Here is an 18,764-nt window from a genome sequence, read left to right as displayed (position 1 = left end):
TACATAAACATTGGTAAACACAAGAAAAAAACTGAAAAGTCACTCATGGAACTTCTAACAATGATTACTACTTAGCAGGGGAGGTGTATTATCTGACTCTTTAACAACAAGAATATATTCATGTATTTGTTTATATAATTTGTAAAAATTAAACATATTACATCTATCTGAAGCATAGAGGCTCTTTAGGAAACATCTAAACAACTATTTATGGGAATCCACTCTGAGCTATAATCACAAATTATTTTTCGTTGAACTCAGTACTGATATGCAATTCAAGATATCACAGAAACAACAAAAGATGCTCGAGAAGAGGATAAAAATTTATGAAGAATAAAATAAAAAAGGTATTTCTTAGAGTAGGAATAAAAATTAAGGCTATTTTATCTGCTTTCTTATGACACAAGGTAAAGAACTCAGAAAACCTGAATATTAATCTCATAATCTTTCCATATTCTATGGCATCCCAACACAAATCAAACTGTAACATGAATACTTATTTTGATACCAAAGAAAAGAACATGTATTCTTCTCATAAGAAATAATATTTTATAGCACCTGGTTTATTCACATCATGATCAAATAGGAAAAAAAAAAACTAAAACAACTTAGTAGCTATTAAAGAAACAGAGAAAAGCACATTTAGCTTGCTCAGTGCTAATAAGATATAGGTATCAAATGGCTCAAAATAGCAAAGCCTTTTATCCAGGCTTCTTCTTTCCAGTTTGGGAAAGTTATCCATGTAAATGGTTTCTGGAAAATTGTTACCTGGTAACTAACATTCTGTAATGAATTATCTATAACTCTCAACGATGAAGACATGAATAGCGCCTACCTACTTTCTCAAGGCCCTCATGACAGTGCTATGAAAAGACCACACTGGATGAGGGAGAATATTTTCAGAAGTAGAATGGTACACTGACAGGATTCTCAAACTCAAGCTTACATGCCCTATAAGTGTACACTTATTGGGGTGCACAATGGGACAGGAAGCCACAGGGTAAATATGGCTCATCTTTCATAGAATCAACTTAACTTAAAGACAGGGATTGCCCAGCCAGAGTGGCTCAGTTGGTTGACCATCGTCTGGTAAACCAAAAGGTTGCAGGTTCAATTCCTGGTCAGGGCACATGCCTGGGTTGTGGGCTCAATCTCATGGTCAGGGCGTGTGCATGAGGCAGCAGATCAATGTTTCTCTCTTTCCCTCTCCCTTCCTCTCTCTAAGCATGTCCTCAGGAGAGGTTTTTTTAAAAAAAGATTGGAATTATAAAAATGCCTTGATACACAGTAACAGATCTCTTTGAATTCAGTCCAATATTTCAAAATAATCCTATTACATTTGTATCTGACCAAATAACCAAGGAGAAAAATAGGAAGTGTTTTGTTTTTTTTTGTAGAAATCACCCAAGGATATATTTTTATTGCTATTTAGAGAAACAGAAACATCAATGTGAGAAAGAAACAGCAATCAGTTGCCTCCCATACACACCCCAATGGGTATGTGTCCTGACCGGGAATTGAATCTGACATCTTTTTGGTGTACCAGAAGATACTCCAAACAACTGAGCCATTCAGCCAGGGCAGGAATTGTTTTTCTTAGTGGAAAATAACTAAAAAAATTTCTAAGTGACTACAAAGCTATATTATAGAGTAGCATTAAAATTCACATGAATTTTTAACACAAAAAATATAAACACTTAAAATTATCACACTTTCTATAGAGCATTTCAGCTATGCCTCTGGACTGTGGGGTTCACTTTCCTCTGTTGTTTTTTCCACGGAACAGGCTGAGAAGTACTAGTATAACCAAAATGGCTAGGCTTTAAAGTCTGGCAGGTTGAGTTTAAATTCCCAATACAACATTGATTGTGTGAGCTTGGACATTTTATTTAACCCCTTGAGCCTTAGTTTCACTGTCTATAAAATAAAGGCCAGGTTTTTGTTAGGATTAAATGAGGTAGGTATGTGTGTTAGTAAGGGAGTAAAAAACTGGAAATGACATTTTCATGAAATGTGTGACGCCAAGTCCTGTTCCTCTCACTTTATCATTGCCAGGGTTTTCTTCCTGCTGCAGCCTTTGCTGGTATTTCTTCTGCAGCTCCTCAAGTTGAGTCTGCAGGTCCAGTACTTTTGCAGTCATTTCTTCTTCACGAGCCTTTAGAATTAAAAAATGTGTTAATAAACATTAAAAAGAACACAGAGAGACAACACGGTATAGAGAAAACTACCTCTGTAGGAAAAAACAAAACAAAACACCTAAACATTTTTTGAGTCACATCTGTGCTAAAAGAACATTTGGAATTGCAATATTGTCAAATTTAATGACGACAGGACAAATGTCTGCTAAGTAAGAGTCTAAACAGGAAAAACAGCCGTAAATAGGTCTCTGACTTAACAGATGCTGACTTGCCAGAACCAAGGAATAGTCTCAAAAACAAATAAAACTAGATAGGCCCCATGGCACAAAATAAGGCAATGAACCACCATGGGATACACGGAAAATCTAATTTTAAATACCACTTGTCATGAATTTAGACCACCTGAAAAAGAACGAACCCCTTCTCTCAACAGAAGCAAAGCAGGGAATCTCCTTTAACATCTCCCCAGAGGCACACTTTAACCTAGTCACCATCCCTAAAATGCCACTAACCAGAAACTGTTGTATATACTTCATTGCCCACAGCCTTGGGTTTCTGTTTTTATTCTGCCATTGCGTATCCTGTGTGGATGGCTTAGCCTTATTTGAAAGGATCATCTCTTAGCTACTTATTCAGTTAGGCCCAGATTTTAATATGACAATTAGCTATGCCTGACATTTCCCTTGACAGTTATGGGATACCAATTTAAAGCAAGCCTGCTAAGAATTACAAAATAATCCTTAATGTGTTATTTCTAACTTAAGAAACAGTTCTGTATATTTCCTTTGTAAAAGCTTTCTAGTCTCCTTGAAGGACAAAAAGAACAGTTTGCTTGCTTTGAAATAAAAACAAGAAAAACTAGTTGGACTGAATATTTTTGCACATAAATGGAAATTATGTTTTAAAGACTAGTTATTATGCCAAAGCAAAATCACTAAAATACAATCACTGTCAAAAAGAAACCAGATTTGTAGCCAATGCAGCTTTAGGAGCTACTTCCTCCCAGTGAAATTGCTCTGAGGTTGGACTAAGCCATTAGGTAAGCTCCTTTACTTGGGCATACTCAACCCCTCCTTTGAGAGGTCACCACCTCTCTTCCCAAATAAACTCTTCCCTGCCCTACCACGTGTCACCTCCTTCAAATTTACCCAGTGTCTAGGATGAGCCAAGCATTTGGCTAGGGCCTCAAGACTAGAGATGAATAATAAAATCCCTGCCCACAAGATACTTATAGTCTAGGGGAGAGGACAGATACATTAACATATTTACACATGTATATATGACAAAAATCAGGTTATAAGTGAAATAATAAATACAGGTAAGTACCAAAGAAAACAGATGCAGTTAATTCCATTTAAGGGGCTTGCAAAAAAACTATAAGTGAAAAGTATATTTTATGCAGAAAAATATATATTATGCAGAAAACCATATTTTAAAAAGATAATTTTGGGTGGGAAAGAAAAATAAGAATGTTTCAGTTTGCATAATGAAACACTAAAATATTACACAAGAAACTAATGGTTATCTGTGGAGAAAGAAGGGGACAGGACATGGAAAACAGAGAATAGGAATAGGAACAATTTTCATTATAGACCATTCTCCAACTTTACTGTTTTATATTATTTTGATCTTTTTGATTTTTTAATACATTCCATTCAAAATTTTTTTCTAAGTGAAACCATTTTCAAGCTGTTTTGAAAAGTAAAAGGAGAGATGATAACAGCTGCAATAACACATGAAGTTTGGGAGCGTGCTCTTCAGGCACACAGAAAAGCATCAGCTTGAAATATGAACAAGCTAATGCCCAGTGCGGCTGGAACACAGACTGAACTGGAGGAGGTCTCACTGGAACAAGGGGAAGCCAATGGAGGCATTCAGGAGGGAAGTGATATGCTCACATGTTTGTTTCAAGATAGAAAATAATGCTGACAGGAAGAGACGAATATCTTAGGGAAAAAAGATCAGCAGCAAGATCCGGTGGGACATTAATATAGCAGACCAGACCATATGAAAGATGGCAGCCCAGATCGAGGCAGTAGCCATGGACTTCAGAGGAGAGGAACACGCAATGTAACTCAACGAAAAACTCCATCCTAAGAGCCTGCTTATGTTGAATACTGTGCTGGAGACACACAATTAAAGGGAGAAAGAAGATTTCTTTGCCTAGTAAGTCAGAGAACATAAGCAGATTTCATATCCTAAAGGTGTATGAAAATACACATACATGTGAGGGGCTGAGGAAGGTAGAAGGTGTGAATCAAGGATGACAAAAGTTCCTAGTTCCTTCACAGGGGAGAAGGAATGCTAAGAATGTTATCTAGATAGTAAAGGCAGGAAAATGAAAATGTTTCTGTGCTCCAGTTTGCTATTAACAAATCACAGAATTATTTTCATGGTGGCAAAAATACAGCATTTTATAATGTCATCATTAAGATTAATCATCAATCTGGATAATAGCTCTTGGGGGGGGGGGGCGGACAGCACTATGTAATACATACAAATCCCATATAAAACTCTAATTCCAGAAATTTCTAAATGGAAACAATGATAACAGAATAGTCTCAGAATCAAAGCAATATGATATTTGCTGAGAATTATTAATATCCTCTTCTAGTAATGTTTATATTTTTACAAAGAAATTCTCCAAGACAGAGTATGTCATTGGGTGTTTAGATGAGGACTATCTGTTTAATCTCCAAGTCAACCCTAGTAGACCTTGCAGTTGAAAGTCTGGGGCCACACTGTCCAATACAATAGCTACTAAATACCTTAGAACTGTGGCCAAAGGCACCTGAAATGTGCTAGTCCAAACTGAGGTGGATGGTAAATGTGAAAACATATTGATATCAAAATTTAATTCATATGTAATTTTTATACTGATTATATGTTGACAAGATAACATTTTTATATAATTAGTTAAAATATTAAAATTAAATTCACCTACTTATTTAATGTGGCTACTAAAACGTCTAATTACATATGTGGCTCATATTTGTGGCTTGCATTATATTTCCAATGGACAGTGCTGGTCTAAGACACAGGAAGGGACTTGAGGGAGACTGAACCCAATTCATTTGCCACCCTCCACTTCCTGCCCAATTGCTTTGCTACTCTAAGCCCAAAGCTTGAAGAACCATTCCCTTAATTTTCTGTAGTAAACAGCAGATTTTCAAGGATTAACCATACCAAAAGCTAACTTCTCTCCCTGCTCCCTCTTCCCTCATCCCTCTACCTACACATTTGTTATGACCTAGGAAAATCTACCTTCTGCTACTCCACACATCCAGAAACAGAGAAGTTCACAAAAGGGACTCTATAGCTGTGGTACAGTTTACCCCCTGCAAAGTGCTCTATGAAAGTATAAGAAAATGTGAAATTATTCCTATCTTTTCATAATGAGATCTAAAGCTCAAAAAGTATAAAAAGGTGGCATTTATATGCATGTGTCATACCCTAGAATTCCAGCCTTTTCAATTACATTTAAAATTATTAGAATCTATTCCTGGCTGAGACTTCTATTGCTGCCATAATCAGTTGAGGCATGATTCTCTGATTTATGCATTCTTAATCATCAAATGGTTCATCAAATAAGGCTTGTAGTAACTAAATAATCTGCAACCCAAAGAATAATAATTTACATTGTTTTACATTTTAAAATGTTCTGGAGTCCCTCACTAGCATTCATAGCTTATCTTCACACACAAAAATAACAATGATAATCCACCATTAGTGGAGTAAGTACATTGAAGTATTCTTTCACTATATATAAAAAAATCTGGCTGATGCATTCCATTTTCCCCCCATCTTTTTCATCCCTTGCAACCAACAAAACAAAACAAAATAAAACAAAAAAAACATGTAAATTGGGTAGGGATGAAATAAAGCTAACTGGTTCCTCTGGAAAGATCCCAGCCTAGCTAAGTAGCCACACTAAAACATACATTTACACTTTATCCAAGCACAAGCTCTCATTGCTTAGTCTAGTTCTCTCGCAATTTAGCCTGACTTTGGGAGAAAGACAACTAAGAGAATAAATTCTTTCCTTTAGTAACTCTATTGCTCCAATACCTGCCAACGGGGCTGTACTTTCTAGTTACCAGAATCTGATCAGGAACTACAGTCTTGGCAGAAATCAATTAGACTCCTTATAAATCTGCATACAGTGTAGAAACACAAATTTGGATAATATTAAAACAAGAAAACAGCCCTAGCTGGTATGGCTCAGTGGATAGAGCGTCAGCCTGCGAACTGAAAGGTCCCAGGTTCGATTCCAGTCAAAGGCACATGCCCGGGTTGTGGGCTCGATCCCCAGTGGGGGACTTGCAGGAGGCAGCCTATCCATGATTCTCTCTCATCATGGATGTTTCTATCTCTCTCTCTCCCTCTTCCTTCCTCTCTGAAATCAATAAAAATATATTAAAAAACAAACAAACAAGAAAACAAATAACAAACCTCTACATTAAACACACATACACACAACAGGAAATCTGACAGCCCAAGCCCAATCTTCTTTAGCACTACCATGAAATATCTTACAGCTAAATTTCAAAATAGAGAAAATAAGGTACATCAAGGATTTCTTCGTATCTTTTAGCTGTTCTTTTTAGATCATCTTCTTTGTCGGCAATTTTTTTATATAACTGATTTGTCTCTTCTTGATGGTTTTCCAAAAGTTCAGCCTCCACTTCCTGGGCTTTATCTAATAAATAAAAAATGGACACACACAAGCAAACACATTAGGTAAGAATTAATATCTATGTCCCAATTTTAGTAAGAATCCATGTTCCAAATAAAATTTTATAAAAATCAACTGATCAATGTGCCCCTCTCATAGAGCAGATGTGTCTTTACAAGGCAATTAATTTGCTAATGCTTCCAGGTTCATTTACCTGCTCCTCCTCTCAGTAAGGCAAGCCACGGCCAGGCAATGAAAGTTCCCATTACAGAACTAAATTGGGCAAGAATAATTTTTCTCCAATTTAATTACTTAAAGCACTTAGCACAATGTGAAAAGGCTGAGCTTAAATTACAGTCTCTGCTGATACTGATTTGTTCTTTATTGAATTTAAATTTTTCCTTACCAATGGTTTCTTTTAGAGTTGTTTCCAGCTCCTGTTCCTTTTGTGCCAGCTGTGTATGGAACTCCCTCATCAGCTGTTTCAATGTGGAATTGTGCTTCAATTCAAGATCTTCCTGCTCCTGCCTGGACAACAAAAGTAGAAGGTTAACTAATGCCATGCAAAAAAATAAGCTGTAAAGAGTTATCCAGTCTTCATAACAGTGCATACAATCTGATCTCAGTAGGGCACACATGAGTGTGAGAGTCTGTGTATGCATGTGTCAGTATGTGTGTCAGTATGTGAGTGCAAATGTGTGTATGAGTGTGCGAGTGTGTCTAGACACAGTAAACTTTGGAAGGATATGTAAACTACGATTATCTCTACAGAATGGTTGTGGAAATATGAAATTTTTTCTGTTCCACTTAAAATTCCTTGGGTGTGTACCTAATAACCTTGATCTTACAGGAAAAAATAAAGTTTTTCCCCCTAAATGGACATGGAGAAACACTGCCTCTGCCTGGAATTGTTCTTATTTCTCCTCAGTATTTAACTTATTTGATTTATTAATACTTCAGATAGGTGAAACTTAACTGTATTAGGCACAAAAAGGGGGCTTAATTAAGAAGGACTGCCTTAAAAATGTTCATGTTTTAATAAAAACTTACTTGATTTTCTCTTCCATTTCTTGTTCATATTCTTTCCTTGTTATATCCAATTCTTGCTGATGCTCCTTCCGCAACATTCGAAGATCTTTCTGCAACTTCACAATCTCCTTGCTCAGCTTCTGCTTCTCCTGCTCTGCCGCTGCTAATTTAAACTCCAGGTCATTGTGCTCAGTCTCCATGTTACTAAGCGATTTGGGTTGAACCACATGAGATTTGGACTTTTCTTCAGCACTTTCTTCCAAAATTTCTGTGGCTTTATTTTTTCCATCCCTCTGTTGTTGTGAAGCCTGTAGTTTTTCATATTTTGATGTCAACGCTTCCATTTCAACTCTATGTTCTTCCTTCTCTCTTAATAAGTAGGAATCCAGCTCTTTTACCTTTTGCTCCAAAACCTGACAGGTTAGTTCCTTCTCCTGGAGGGTTTTCTGGACATTGTCAAGCACATTTTCCAAGTTTTGCTTTGCCCCTATCTTATGTTTATCTCCGTCTTCTTCCATGTGCTGGGATACTATCAAGGAATATTTGCTTTTTCCTTCAAGTTCTTCTTGAAGATGATTAATCATAACTTGATCCTTGTGTTGCTTTGCTTCAGCATGCTCTAGCTTTATTAAGAGCTCCTGGTATTTGCACTGCATTTCAGAATGAGAAGAAATGGTCTCTTTTTTTTCCTGCTCTAGCCTCTGCAATAGCTTTCCTTTTTCGATTAAATTTCTTTGTAAAACACTGATTTTTTCCTGACATGCCTTCTGCACACAGCCTTGGGAATCTGCTTCTTCTTGCTCAGTACATGCTGCCACATTTTTTGCTGATCTGGGTACAACTGGTGTTTCTGACTGTGGTGAACTTTGCACTGATTTAAGTTTTTCTTCCAATATGTGAATTTCTTTTTCTCTTTCCTGCAATTTTGTATTTAGCTCACTCAAATGGCTTTCCGTATCTTTTTTATACTGCTGTTCTTTCTCTTCCATTTGAGATAATAACTGCTTCTTGATGGAAGCAATTTTTTGTTCAGCTTTCTTCTTCAGTTCTGCTAATTTTGCAGCACTCTCTAACTCAAGTCTATCTTCCAATGCTTTTAACGCCTCTTCTTTGCTTTTCACACTTGAATTCACATGTTCCAATTCTTTCTTCTTATCTTCAAGTTCAGATTTCATGAAAGCCACTTGCTTTTCAAGTCTTAAGACCTTTTCTTCAGCTTCTTTGACCCTGTTGTCCTTTTCTTCTCCTAGCTCTTGAATGTGCTGAAGTTTCTGAACCATTTCATTCTGTTCGACATCCTTTTGTTGATTATAATTTTTAAGAACTTCATTTAAGGACTCAATTTCATTTGTCTTCTGAGTAATATGCTCCTCTAATTCCACAATTCTTGCTGTTTGAATTTTTAACTCAGTCTCTAAATTACACTCCTTTTTCTCCATCTTGTTATTCTTATCTTCCATTTCACCCTTTAAACATTCAAATCTTTTATTTTGCTGATCAAGGTCTTCCTTCAATAAAGTTATCTGCTCATCCTTTTCACTGGCTTCCTTCGTTTTTAACTCAATCTGCAACTGTAATTCTTTAATAGTATTTTGATACTGTGTAAATTTTGACTGTGCTTTTTTCTTCCATTCTGAGAATTTGTTAGACAAGTGATCTACCTGTTCAAGAGCAGAAATTTTCTCTTTACTCAGAGTTTCAACTTTCAAAGATAAATCTTGCACCCGATCCAGCAATTCACGCTGTTCCTTATCATGTCGCTCACTTAGTGATGAAATGGCTGCATCTTTCTCAGTTAGACTGATACTGTTCTGAAGCTGAGCATTCAAATCAGTTAGTTGTTTATTAAGACTGCTGATCTCAGATTTTTTTTCTTTAAGCTCTTCCTTCATCAATGTGACAGCATTGATGTTTTCTGATAACTCTTTCTTCAACTGTGTGATACAAGACTCTTTTTCAGAGGCAGCCTGCTGCTGACTGCCGCCCTCCCTCTGTAAGGCTTCTTTTTCTGTTACAAGACCTTCGATATCGGCCTTCATGCTCTTAATTTGATTTTCTTTTTCTTCTAACTGGTGGATAGCCTGTTGAAAAGAACTGTTGAGTATATTTTGCTCTTCTGTTAGCTGTCTAAGCTGTGCTTCCAATTCAGAAACCTTGCAAGTTTTAATTCGTAGTGCCTCCTTAACTTTAGTTGTGTGATGTTGACAATGGGAAATTCTAGAGAGAACCGCATTAATCTTACTATTACTGAGGTTGATTAGTTCATTTGTTTTAGCTTGTAGTAAGGCTTCAGTTTTCTTTGCATAAATATCCAGCTGAACTGCTAGTTCCTCAGACAGGTTTTTGAATTCCAAGCTTTTGTCTTCTAGGCTTTTCTTACTTCTTTCATGTAAAGATTTTAAACTTTGAAATTCTTCATCTGTGGCTTTCAATTTGTCAGTCAACTCAGAAACCTTAAGCTTATCTTCTTCTGACAGTTTCTTCAGTTCAACTACATGCTCCTGAAGAAAAGCATTTTCCTTCAGAGAATGCTTCAAGTCACCTTCCAGCTTTTCAAGTTGTGCTTTCAGTTTCGTTTCATTTTGTGAGAGAGAATTTGTATGAGCAGACTTCTGGTGGATTTGTTCCTGTAACTCCTTTATTACTGTATCCTGTTTACCACCTTCCTCCTTCAGCCATGCTATCTCCTTGCTCATCTCTTCCTTTTCACACCCAATTATGAGGATCTTTTGCTTCAGTTCTGCTACCTCTTGTTCTTTTTCCTGTAACTGGATTTCATGTTTTTCCTGAAGTTCTTCAGCTTGCTGATGAAGTTTCTTCTCCCAGACTGAGATCACATCATTGAGTTCTCGCCTATGCACCTCGGTAAGACTTTCTATTTGCTCCCTTTGGTTTGTTTCCAGTCTTGACACTGCATCATTGATTCCAGCTGAGTTAGCCTGTGCCATTTCCAAAATTTTGGCATTGAACTGTTTTTCTTTCTGACTAAGCTCTAGAGCAGTATTTTCAAGCTCTTTTTTAAGTTTGGCTTCCTGATCCAACAATTTCTTCTTTAATGTTTCTTGCATCTCCTTTGCTTTCTGCTTAATTTTTTCCATCTTTTTTTCTTGATTTTTAAATTTGGTTTCATATTCTTCATGCAAAACACTAATACTATCCTCCTTGGCCAATAATTTCTGTTCGAGTGTTTTAATTTCTTTGCTCTGTCCTTCTCTCATTTGTAAAATTACATTTTCTTTTTCCATCAAGATTTGCTTTGTCTGTTCCTGCTCTATGTTACTATCTTTAAGTTGAGACTCATAGAGTTGGGTTAAAGATTTTACTTTTTCCTCCATTACACTATTCTGTTTTTCAAGTTGCTGCCTTAAATCTTGCACCTGGATTTTGTGAGTGTCTAACTCAGTACAAACGTCTTTCTTTTGTGTTTCAACTTCAGCCACCTGTTTTGTAAGAAGAATTCTTTCTGCTTCCAAATTCATCAACTTCTGCTGCAACTGGGCCAACTGCTCCTCATATGCTTTTGCCTGCTCATGTGTGGTGCTCTGGTGTGACTGAAAAAGATCCAGCTTAGCAGAGGCCTGCTGGAGTTCCCTTTCTGACTTTTTAATATCTGCCTCTAAACTTTCCACATGAGCCTGATGCTCTTTCAAATGCTTATCCTTTTCCTTCAGAAGAAGCCCAAGTTGATTAATTTCATCTTTCAATGCCTTCTCAGTTCTCTGGATAGACATCTCTTGCTCTTTAATAATATTGTCAACTTGTTGCTGGTGATGATTTTTCTGTTCATCCAATTTGGCCTCCAATTCCTGCTTCACTTTATTTGCTTGATTCTTTAGTATAGAAAGTTCCTCTTCTAGCTGGTCCCGGGCTTTTAATACTTCTGACAGTTCAGAAGACAATGACTCCAATTCTGTTTGCTTCACATCTAGCTTTTCTAATGTCCTTTCATTCATCTCTTCTATGTGGGCCTGGAAGAGACTCTCTTTGTCTTTCAACAATGTTTCTTTTTCTTGTTCATACTTTTCTCTAAGTTTTTCCATTTCAGTCTGATGCTGTTGCCTTAAGTCTTGGAGTTTTGCAGTCCAAAGGTTATCCTGTTGATGCTGCAGGCTTTCCAATTCTGTCTTGTGTTTTTCAACCATGATTGTAATTTCTTTATTGTGCTTATTTTTTTCAGCTTCCAAATGAATAGCCAAATCTTTTGATTGATTTTTGCTTTCTTGTAAGCTTTTTTCCAAACAACTTTCTAATTCAAGAATTCTCTGTTAATAAAAACAGATGTATTTTTATTAAGTACAGTCTTGTTTATTAGTAACAATACAAATGACCTGATGTCTACACCTATTTAAAGATTAAAATTTAGAAAATAACACTACATATCACACCAAATACTAGAAAGGACAAAGAATCTGTGCTCAATTCCTAAATGAATTACATAAAGAAAATATTATATTTTAAGCACAACTCATAATTCCAGATTCTTTCTACCTACATGGATAACTATTTCAACTACCTATATTTCAAGAATATTTTGAATGAATAGTCAATAAGAAATAAATTATAAAGTAGATAACAATAACTGTTGGTAGAAAGATGGGTATTTTTTCTGTGTTTTTTAAGGCCTATAATAATATTCTATTGCTTATATAATTTAATTTTGGAAGATAAATAACGTATATGATTTTTCAACCCCCAAAATTATTATTCAGGAGATAACTTGAAAAAAGAAGAAACTTACACAAATTTACCGAAGATTACTATTATCTCATAAAAATATCAACCCTGACTCTGAAGGAAAAGGAGCTAAGTAAGGCAGAGCCACAGAATGTCAGAACAGGTCTTTAGGAATTACCAAATCCAATCTCTTCATGTAACAGGTAAGAAAATTAAGGTAAAATTAATTTACAAAGCTAGCAATTGGAAGATCTAGGCTTGAGTACCCATTCCCCTCCATCAAGCTATCTTACATAAATGTTAGAAATGGGAAAATAAAGCAGTTTAGAATTACAGGTAAGTGTGACTGTTTCACTATCTAAATCAGAATAAAAAGTCTAAATAAATGACATCAGTCAATTTATTCAAAACAAGGTGTACATTTTACATACCCCTGAGGGATGGGCCCAAGGGCCTTAAAAATGTGCACATTGAGACATATATACAAATATGCTTATTATAAGGCCATGTTTAATATGGGAAAAACTTAAATGTAAAAGTGCAGCATTGGGATAACTAAACTGTGATACAAAGAATAAATTATGTCCAGGACATGACTGAGATAAAGCTGGACAGGCAGGAAGGTACCTACAAAGTGAAGCCAATTCCTAAGGACCAGGTGAGTAAGCAATGGAGTGGAGATGCTAACAGAGTGTGAGTGCAAAGAATCAGTGTGAGTGGTTGACAGTGCTGCAGCCAGCTACAGGCAGTGTCAGGAGCACCCTGCAGCAAACACCAAACCTCTCCCATTAATAGCTATTACCATCAAAAATGAAGTGCATGTATATGCAAATCTAACTCAGTAAAACAAAGCTTCTCTACAACTGGAGAGAGAACATAGTTCTCATATTCAACCAATTTGAGCTCTGGAACCTGAATATTATATAAACTTACAGTTCTGTAAGTCTCTGCTTCTTGCTGAATGTCCTGAAGTTTATTTTCACTCTCTGTGCGGATTGCTTTTTTCTGCAACTCTAACTCTTCCAGGGCCAGAGATTCTTGCTGTTCTTTTTCTTGGGTGATCTTCAAATATTCAGATTGACATTTTTCCTGTGCCAAAAGCAATACCACCTTAGACCCACATAAATCTTCAGCATTCCCAAAGTACTTCTATAGGAATCATACATTTCATTGGATCTGCACAGCAGCCCTGTGAGGTAGGCGGTATCATCACCTCTCTCTTCCCATGCTCTAGTCTACAGGAACAAGACACTGTGCCTTTTACAATGTGGTCTGGCCAGTCTTTGCCACAATTACTATTGATATGAAAAATCTTATTCCAGTAACCCCACTACATCTATTATTTTTCCACTACTTAAAATGTTGTGGAAAACACTGCTGAATGTGAAAGATCACACAACTGCCACTACCTCTTCTCTGTACTCCAAAGTTTCCTTTTTAAACTCTAGGCAGAGAAACTAGATTATAAATTTATGTAATTTATGAGAAACAACTCTTTATAATAGAAAGCCCCACATGGAAAACCAGTCAAAATCAGAGAATTACATAAGAATACATGAATTTGCCCTAGCTGGTTTGGCTCAGTGGATAGAGCATTGGCCTGCAAACTGAAGGGTCCTGGCTTCGATTCCAGTCAAGGGCACATGCCCGATCCCCAGTAGGGGACATGCAGGAGGCAGCCGATCAATGATTCTTTCTATAATTGATGTTTCTATCTCCCTCTCCCTTCCTCTCTGAAATCAATAAAAATATTTTTAATTAAAAAAAGAATACATAAATTTGATCCATAAAATTCATATAAAAGCCTACATAATTATTTTCGATGATCTGGGTTCTTTTACTGTCCCATCAATCCTGAAAAGCTTCTTCTTTAATTGACCTTATTATTTATCAACATTCACCGTTTGAAATGCTCTGACAGCCCCTTTTCTGCCTCCATCCTATCCCTTCTTGACTCAAAAGTCAATGCTGCCAGCAGTCTGACCCTGGAAGCCAGGGGTAAGGAAATGACAACTTATAATGCTGTGAAGTTGACCTATAGCAAAAACAAAATACTTACAAGAGCTGCTTTCATTTGCTCCTGAAATTCCTTTTCTTGGGTCTGAAACTTCTTGGTCATCTCCTGCTCTTTGCTGGCCAACTCTTCTTCATGAAGCTTCTGTAGTTTAGCAATTTGTTCTGAGGATTTCTAAAAATCAGCCAGATAGTTAAAGTGAAACATCCAGAATAAAATATGTAACTCTACAACCAAATAATGCTTTGTTACAGTTCAATTTTCAAGCTACAGCTTTTTAAGAAGAAAAAACAGAAAATATTTCCCACATAAATCAAGTCACCAAAGTCACAAGTTCAAAGAAAAATCAGTAAAGTATTGCTCATTTAATATTGCTGCTGCAGTAGTCAGTCCTGTGGGGTCAATGCCCCTTTTCCACATCTTGCAGGGATTCCCTCACCAATTGGGAAGTACAATAGAGGAAATAAGGATGTTCGCAGAGAGGGTGCTCCACTATGGTCAAGCTGCCCAGTCTGCACCAATCTAATTGCCTAGCTTCCCAGGCATGCACTATTTATCAAAAATGATTGACCTTGCCCTGGCTGTTGTGGCTCAGTTGGTTGGAGCATGGTCCCATACACCAAAAGGTGGTGGGTTCAATTCCTGGTCAGGGCACATACCTAGGTTGCAGGTTTGATCCCTGGTTGGGGACAACCGATCAATGTCTCTCTCTCTCATATCCATGCTTCTCTCTCTCTCTTCCTCTCACTGAAATCAATTTTTTTACAAGCTACTGACCTTGTTCTTTCTCTGACAGAAAGACTTAATCTTATACAAATGTCAAACCTCCCTAAATAAATGTAAAAATTTAATATGATCAAATAAAATTACCAACAAACTGGGGTGAAGGGTTCACTAGACAAAATAAAAATGTAAGAAAAGCTAATACTCTTCTGAAAAATAAGAGCAATAAGAGGAAGTTATCAAATAGTAGAACATATTATAAACTAAAATAATTATAACCATGTAATACAACACAGGGTCAGGAAAAGCCGAGGGATAGCAGAGAATCCAGTAGGGGGAAAAACATATATGTAGCATTATAATAACTCAGTATGTAATAAAGATAGCATGTCATGTCAGAGGCAGTAACATGAATTCTTTTAAAAAGTGATTTGGAGACTACTTAGTAGTCATCTGGAAAAAATTAAAATTGGCTCCCTACCTCACCCCTTATACCAAATAAATTCCAGTTGGATCAAAAATTTAAACATAGCCAAAACCAGTTTGGCTCAGTGGATAGAGCGTCGGCCTGCGGACTGAAAGGTCCCGGGTTCGATTCCAGTCAAGGGTATGTACCTTGGTTGCGGGCACATCCCCAGTGGGGAGTGTGCAGGAGGCAGCTGATCGATGTTTCTCTCTCATCGATGTTTCTAGCTCTCTATCCCTCTCCCTTCCTCTCTGTAAAATATCAATAAAATATATTTTTTTAAAAATTTAAACATAAAAAATAAAAGCATATAAGTGCCAGAAGAAAACATAGAATTTTCAAAAATGATCTCAAGTAAGAACATATTTTTAAAGGACAATAATCCAATAGCATTTTAAAAAAAGAACATTTTCCACATGGCCAAAAACAACTAACAACATAAACAAAGTCAACAAGTAAAAAACAGGGAAATTATTTGGATAAAAGCAACTTATATCTGAACAGATCATCCCTACCATAAGTAAAGAGCTTCTATAAATCAGTTAAGAAAAAGTCCAAGAACCCAATAGGAAAATGAGTCAAGGATTTGAACAGGTAGCTCTAAAAGAAAAACTACAAATTCTTTTTAAACATATAAAAATGTATTTATCATACTGGTAAGAGATATGAACATTAACACTACAATGATATCTTTTTTTTAACTAATGAGCTTGCAAAGATAACAAAGTTAGGCAATACCATCTTTGTGAAGGGGGGAACATACTCTAACACATTACTTGTGAGAATATAAACTGTCCTTCATGGAGTTTGTAGCAACTATGAAATAATTAAAAAATAACATAAATCTCTGCCTAATATTCCACTTCCAGGGAATCTACCCTGAAAAAATATATAAGTGATCAGATAAGAAAACTCATCTGCAATAGTGAAAAATATACTAAACGTCTATTAGTAGAAGACTGATTAAATTATGAGACATTTATATAATGAAATCCAGAGCAGTCTTTAAAACAAATGGGCATCATTGCCCTAGCCCAGTGGTCGGCAAACTCATTAGTCAACAGAGCCAAATATCAACAGTACAACGACTGAAATTTCTTTTGAGAGCCGAAAACCAACTTCTGCGCATGGGCCTCGAAGTTTCAATCGCACTGTACGTGCACGCCCACACGTGGTATTTTGTGGAAGAGCCACACTCAAGGGGCCAAAGAGCCGCATGTGGCTCACGAGCCACAGTTTGCCGACCACTGGGCTAGCCGGTTTGGCTCAGTGGATAGAGCGTTGGCCTGTGGACCAAAGGATCCCGGGTTCGATTCGGTCAAAGGCACGTACCTTGGTTGCAGGCTCCTCGGGCCCTGGCCCTGGTCAGAGGCAACCAATTGATGTGTTTCTCTCACATCGATGTTTCTCTCTGTCTTTCCCTTTCTCTTCCACTCTCCCTAAAAATCGATGAAAAAATATCCTCAGGTGAGGATTAACAAAAAACAAAAATAAATAAATAAATAAATAAAATAAAACAAATGGGCATCATTATCAATTACCAGTGATAAAGAATAATCTCCAAGGCAGATTATTAAGTGAAAAAGCAAAATATAGAACAGCATATATAACATGCTATCTTTTATATTTAAAAATTAAAGAGAAGTTTTTAAAACATAAAAGAGAAATTATATGCAGAGACTACCTCTGGGAAGTATATCCAAAAAGATATAAGCATTTCCCTATCAAAGTGCTTTTTTCCTATATCCTGAACATCATGAAATGGTCAAGTTCTAAAATACAAAATAACTCTTCTTTATATTCAAAGATTGTCAGAAAAACATAAGACTCAAGTTTTCAAATTACTGTAGCCCATTTCAATCTAGGATTATTCTTACTTTCATTACATCAACAACCTCCTGTTTCACCCGACTTAATTCCTGTTGAAGACTGATGCGTTCCTCCTCACTTGTTTTTTCAAGAGCTTTTAATTGTTCATCCATTTCTGCCTTCATTTTTCTCCGTGATTCTTCTGTTTTTTGGGCGGTACTCAAAGCTTTTTCAAGTTCCTCAAAAGCTATAATGAAAACAGCAGAAAACAAGTATCTCAAGAAATACTATCATTGAGCTAAAGTGTTTTACATTCAATTTAAAGAACTAAGAGCAGCAGTAGCAGGACAGGTTAAAAAAACTCATCAGTGTTTAAGCCAGGAGATACTTCTGAGTGGTTTCAACAAAGCCACAAGAAATGTTCAGTCACTGAATCCAATTTATTATTGAGTTCTGGGTTAGGATCGTACAACTGCGTATATGAACTAAAGCTCAGAAGTCTGAACCAAATATTTAATTACTAATGGTTCCCCACTCTACCCACAATTGCCCTTATGGATAAGAAACTCAAAGGCTTATACATACTTCTGTACTATGTAATTTTAATTGCTTCTTTTGTTTGATATGCAGTTATCTATTATCAATAATTAGTTAATATTATTATTTATTCACTAGGACATTTTTAATGTAAAAGTTATTCTTTGACTAATCTTACTTTTAAAAACCTGTTAACAATATAGTAAAAGAACAGAGTGTTGTTGTTTTTAACATTTACTGGCTGAATCACATAATTAAACAATGTATTTTGAAATGAAAACTACTTCCTATATAAATTTTGAACTAGGACCGGTAACTAGAAAATTTTACCTAATTCATTGGTGTATAGAAAAGTACTACCAGCAGGGAATTCTTAGGTGAAAAAAGTAAAAATTCAGGGCCTGCAAAAAACAAACATCTAGCCTAGAGCAGTGGTCGGCAAACCGCGGCTCGCAAGCCACATGCGACTCTTTGGCCCCTTGAGTGTGGCTCTTCCACAAAATACCACGGCCTGGGCAAGTCTATTTTGAAGAAGTGGCATTAGAAGAAGTTTAAGTTTAAAAAATTTGGCTCTCAAAAGAAATTTCAATAGTTGTATTGTTGATATTTGGCTCTGTTGACTAATGAGTTTACCGACCAATGGCCTAGAGTATTATTATCTTTAAGGAGGCCAAACAGCTCACCCAGATCAAACAAAAT

At 36.4% G+C, this 18,764-nt stretch overlaps 1 protein-coding gene across 7 annotated transcripts in view; it reads right to left on the bottom strand.

Annotated features, from left to right (window-relative positions):
- Positions 1–18,764, bottom strand: part of GOLGA4 (golgin A4) — a 96,093-nt gene that overhangs the window by 23,774 nt on the left and 53,555 nt on the right. For all 7 annotated transcript variants that reach the window (XR_013960781.1, XR_013960782.1, XM_080671768.1 and 4 more), the window contains 7 exons: positions 17,597–17,775; positions 14,576–14,704; positions 13,450–13,605; positions 7,864–12,104; positions 7,220–7,341; positions 6,707–6,837; positions 2,042–2,155 (listed from right to left, as the gene is read on the bottom strand). Coding sequence is in view for 5 of the 7 variants with exons in the window: in XM_080671768.1 (XP_080527894.1) it covers positions 2,042–2,155; positions 6,707–6,837; positions 7,220–7,341; positions 7,864–12,104; positions 13,450–13,605; positions 14,576–14,704; positions 17,597–17,775 (5,072 nt within the window). In the remaining 2 variants the exon portion in view is untranslated. The remainder of the gene's footprint in view (positions 1–2,041; positions 2,156–6,706; positions 6,838–7,219; positions 7,342–7,863; positions 12,105–13,449; positions 13,606–14,575; positions 14,705–17,596; positions 17,776–18,764) is intronic.

Source organism: Plecotus auritus (genome assembly GCF_963455305.1).
Source record: "Plecotus auritus genome assembly, chromosome: 6".
In the NCBI taxonomy this organism is placed as follows: Eukaryota; Metazoa; Chordata; class Mammalia; order Chiroptera; family Vespertilionidae; genus Plecotus; species Plecotus auritus.
Note: the sequence above shows the minus strand (reverse complement) of the source record. Positions and strands in the feature narration are given on the sequence as shown.